This window comes from Mycena indigotica, assembly GCF_014461135.1.
Source record: "Mycena indigotica strain 171206Taipei chromosome Unknown Mind.scaff0010, whole genome shotgun sequence".
Taxonomy (NCBI): domain Eukaryota; kingdom Fungi; phylum Basidiomycota; class Agaricomycetes; order Agaricales; family Mycenaceae; genus Mycena; species Mycena indigotica.
The window spans coordinates 759,513-763,457 of record NW_023503009.1 but is presented as its reverse complement, the minus strand read 5'-3'; the positions used below and the strand labels follow the sequence as shown (position 1 = coordinate 763,457).

General features: G+C 51.2%; 1 protein-coding gene across 1 annotated transcript; it reads left to right on the top strand.

Moving 5' to 3' along the window:
* Window positions 1-807: 807 nt before the first annotated feature.
* On the top strand, window positions 808-3,243 carry MIND_01118200 (S-adenosyl-L-methionine-dependent methyltransferase; the record flags this gene model as incomplete). The annotated part of the gene is made up of 3 exons (XM_037367743.1): window positions 808-2,081; window positions 2,518-2,935; window positions 2,983-3,243. 3 exons carry the CDS (start codon window positions 808-810, stop codon window positions 3,241-3,243), a joined length of 1,953 nt encoding a protein of 650 aa, XP_037215575.1.
* Window positions 3,244-3,945: the final 702 nt, after the last annotated feature.

Here is a 3,945-nt window from a genome sequence, read left to right as displayed (position 1 = left end):
GCTCTTTCCTTTGGCCCTCAGCCCCTCACGCCTGCCAGTGAAACGGGCCGCAGACGGTACACTGTGGGACCGTTTGTTTGCCGTTTTCTTTGCCATACTGGAGCCATCTCGAATCCCGCTGGCCGCTGAACTAGAGACTCTATCTCGGGTTACAAGACCCAGATTCGGCATCTGCTCTGGATTCTACCGCATCTTTTCATGCGCACCAGCGAACTCCCTAACGGGGTCTTTGACTTAGGTGTCTTTGTCGTTGCCTGGGTGGACTTTCTGTACATCTTCCACGACTCTCTCCAGCTGACAGAAGAGCTTGTCGGCATACTGCCCTCCCGGACGGCGTTACTAGCATCCCTGGGACACTTCACAGCCAATCTGTGTTGAAGTTGAAGTCATATCCGCTTACCATACTTGCACATGACCGCTTGGTAATAACCAATGAGCTTGGTAAGGACTGAATACTCGCTCAGTCATCCTCTACCTTTACTTACTCATCGTACTTATAAATCATAGTTAACGTAGTGTAGTCAGCATAGCTAGCCTGAGTATATATACTGAGTAGTCTAGCTTGTCATCTCTCCAGTCCTGTTGTTATTCACACAGTGCTGGTGAGTTACTTACATGCTTTCCTCTATCTTACATATGCTTATGACTCTATGTAGATATCGTCTTGTCAGGTATATACTCAATCCAGTCCTGTTGTTATTCACACAGTGCTGATATCGTCTTGTCAATCTGGAACATAAATGGCAAGCCAAATGCAACGACAATGCAGGGTGTATCCTGAATGACGCCGAAGGGCCATCTCACAAGATGCAGCAGACGCCTGGATATTTTCGTCTCTTCCTACCGTTGTGGGAACTTGTCATCGGCCAACCCGGACAGTGGGCAGGGGTGGACATAAAGCTGTTCAATGACTTCGTCTTCATGTTCCCCCTGAAGCTTAACCACCGCCAGCTCGACCAGATCTTGGATGTGTGTGGGAATGGAGTCTCTACCTTGGTTGGATTGATCCAGACCCATCTGGCGTTGGTTGGCGCTCTCCAATCCCGATCCACTATGCATTTCATTTACTGCTCCAGACCACTCAAGCTGGCTCTCCTCGTCAGCGAGGTACTCAGGAGTGCGAGCCCAAATGGGCTCATGGTCCTTGCGGAATGCCTCGCATCTCATCATGCTTTCAAGGAGGTGACCCTGCTGAACCTACTGAAAGGCACTCTCGGCCCTCTACCTGATGTCTCTCAGTCCGACCATCCAGGACACGAGTTCTGGCACTCCACGCTTCGATACTCTCTCGATCTCATACTTATAACAGTTTCAACGAGTCCCCATGCGCTCTGCAAGGCACTCAAGTCCAACATTATTCCCCAAAATTTTCATTCGGCGCAGTTCCTACCAGATGAACACCTTCTGCTGTGCCTCACGGAGTTCATCAAAACGCAACTGCCAGCCGGCCTCTGCTTCCCATCGATTTTGCTGCTTATCACCCAGTCCATCAAAGCAATCGCCACTTTGCCACTGGAGAACACTCCTGACGCAAGACTGAATGAAATCTGGGACAATTTCAAGAGGAGTGTGGCTTACCAAGAACAGATTCTCTTTGCCTTGAAATACAAGCCTCCCTTCCTTCGACTGTCTGCCTGTGATGACCCACCGGTAAGCCTCTTCCCCGACAATAGACCTGTTTTGCTGATTGTGTTATTTACCTGCAGTGCGGCTGCATCGACAACCGTGCAATCTTCCGCCGGTGCTCTTCCTGTCACATCCGAATCTACTGCTCTCTTGCCTGCCAGAAAAGTGACTGGCGCGAAGGCCAACACCCAGAGCTCGCATAGTGGTGTGGCCAAATGGCGTGCGCCTGCCAAACGCCGGGCGTGCACGCCACTGATGGCCATAGCGTGGCGTGTAATGGCGTGGGACACTCCCGAAAGGTTTTCTCTTTTCTTTGTCGCCGTGCACTCGACTCCTCCGTGTGCCGCACGTGCTGTAGTCATTTCCCATCGATGTGCTTACAACGATTCCGGTGACATCGACCGGTGTGCTCCGGCCTCCCCAGCATCTACCGGCGATGCTGCCATTGCTTCCCCGTACATACTCTGATGGTATATAGTGTCTGAAGAGCCATTTTGAGACACCTTTTGTCATGCACTGGCGTCGAGGTAGCGCCACGCGCACGCGAGGCTCACAAGTTACTTACACTCCGATGCGCCAGGCGGCGTCTCCAGAGCGCCCGGCCACGGTGTGAGTGGCGGTTTCTAATACCAAGGCCATGGCATGCTGAAGTGAATCGCGCAGAGCCTCGTGCAGGGTTTGTCACAAATTTAGTTTTCTCTCGATCAGGCCTGACTGCCTGATTCGGCCTGATCCACTCCCAATCAAGCGCAGATTAGGTCTTCAGGCAATATCAAGGCTGACCGTACACTGACCTGTGACTGGTCAGTGCTTAACCAGGAACTGATCCAGGTAGACCAAGGTAGATAGATATGGGTGACCATTTTGTCTACACACCTTGACAGATTACAGACCTCCACTACGCATCAGATTCTCATCTCCAACTTTTGAGAAACTGGGCTATACTACAGCGGAATTCCTTTTGACCCCCTTACAATTCGGTATTCCCAACTCCCGTCTGAGATACTATCTACTGGCCAAACGATCCCCATGTTCTTTTAAACACTCGGGTCAACTTGAATCAGGGCCATTGCACTTCATCCCTGGTCGAGGGCAAGAGGAGCCTTGGGTGGATGTGGGCGAAATTCGAGAGTATTTGGACGAAGAGATTGATGAGAAGTGTGTCATTCCCGACAAAGTCTTACTCAAGTGGGGAAGGCTTTTCAACATCGTCCTCCCCTCTTCTCAGCGGACGTGCTGCTTTACTCGGGGCTACACGCAACTCATCGAAAGGGCTGGCTCTATCCTGCAATTGAACGAAGCACTCGACGTAAGCGGCTCTTTTGGTGTCCTGCTTCGTTCTGATTTCTATTGCAGACAACGACCGTATTCGACGCATCCCTCGCACAAAGGTCTACCCACAACGAACCCGTTCGAACGCTCGATCCACTTCGATTGAGATACTTTTCCCCCAACAAGTTACTCCGCCTCTTTGCGTTCTCTCCTCTTGATACTCCACCCCGGTTTATCTGGCCAACAACGATTTCACGCAAGACCAAGTATCGTCTGATCGGCAACAGCGTCAATGTTCGTGTGGTCCAAGAGCTGATCCCGCAAGACAGACCTCTTCGTCTATAAAATCCACCCACCTCTTTGACACCCTTTCTCACACCAACCACCATCATCCACGCATAAAATCAAACCATCCAAATAGTCATGCCTACCTACCGCGGTCTCGACAACGACAACCTCATCTATTATAACACAAGAGTCGTTACCTACCCCGCTATTCCCAAACGCGATGAATACATGACCCACCTCCCCACCTTCGCCGCCCTGTTGTCGCAGCTGGCGCTTGACGTGAAGGTCGAAAACTCGTACATCCCGCTTCGCGGTAAACGCACACCAACACCCCCGACAATGGTGCGTTGCCATGCTGTAATGCAGGAGGGGCCGTTACCGCTGCGCTCGTGCCTTAAACGTCGGTGAGCGCTAGCAGTCACAGACTCGGACATGGAGCAGTTGGTCAAGGTTACTTCTTGAAATACTGAACCCCAATAGTGTTTCCATAAACGCCAGCCGTCTTCTAGCCAGCCGCGTCCCGTATGGTACTTGAACTGGAGCGCTCAGATCATGCTCAGATGATCATGCAGTTGAAGGGAACCCACTATTTATTGTGTTCAATAAAAGACTTATTTGCAACATCCAACTTGAAGGCGGATTACAATGTCTTCCTATAAGTTTTATATTCACATTCGCCCCTCAACTGCGCCGCCAGAGCTGGGTAACTCTTTGTGAGGGGCTCCGCCCGCACTACCCGGTAGCCTAATCGCAGATACC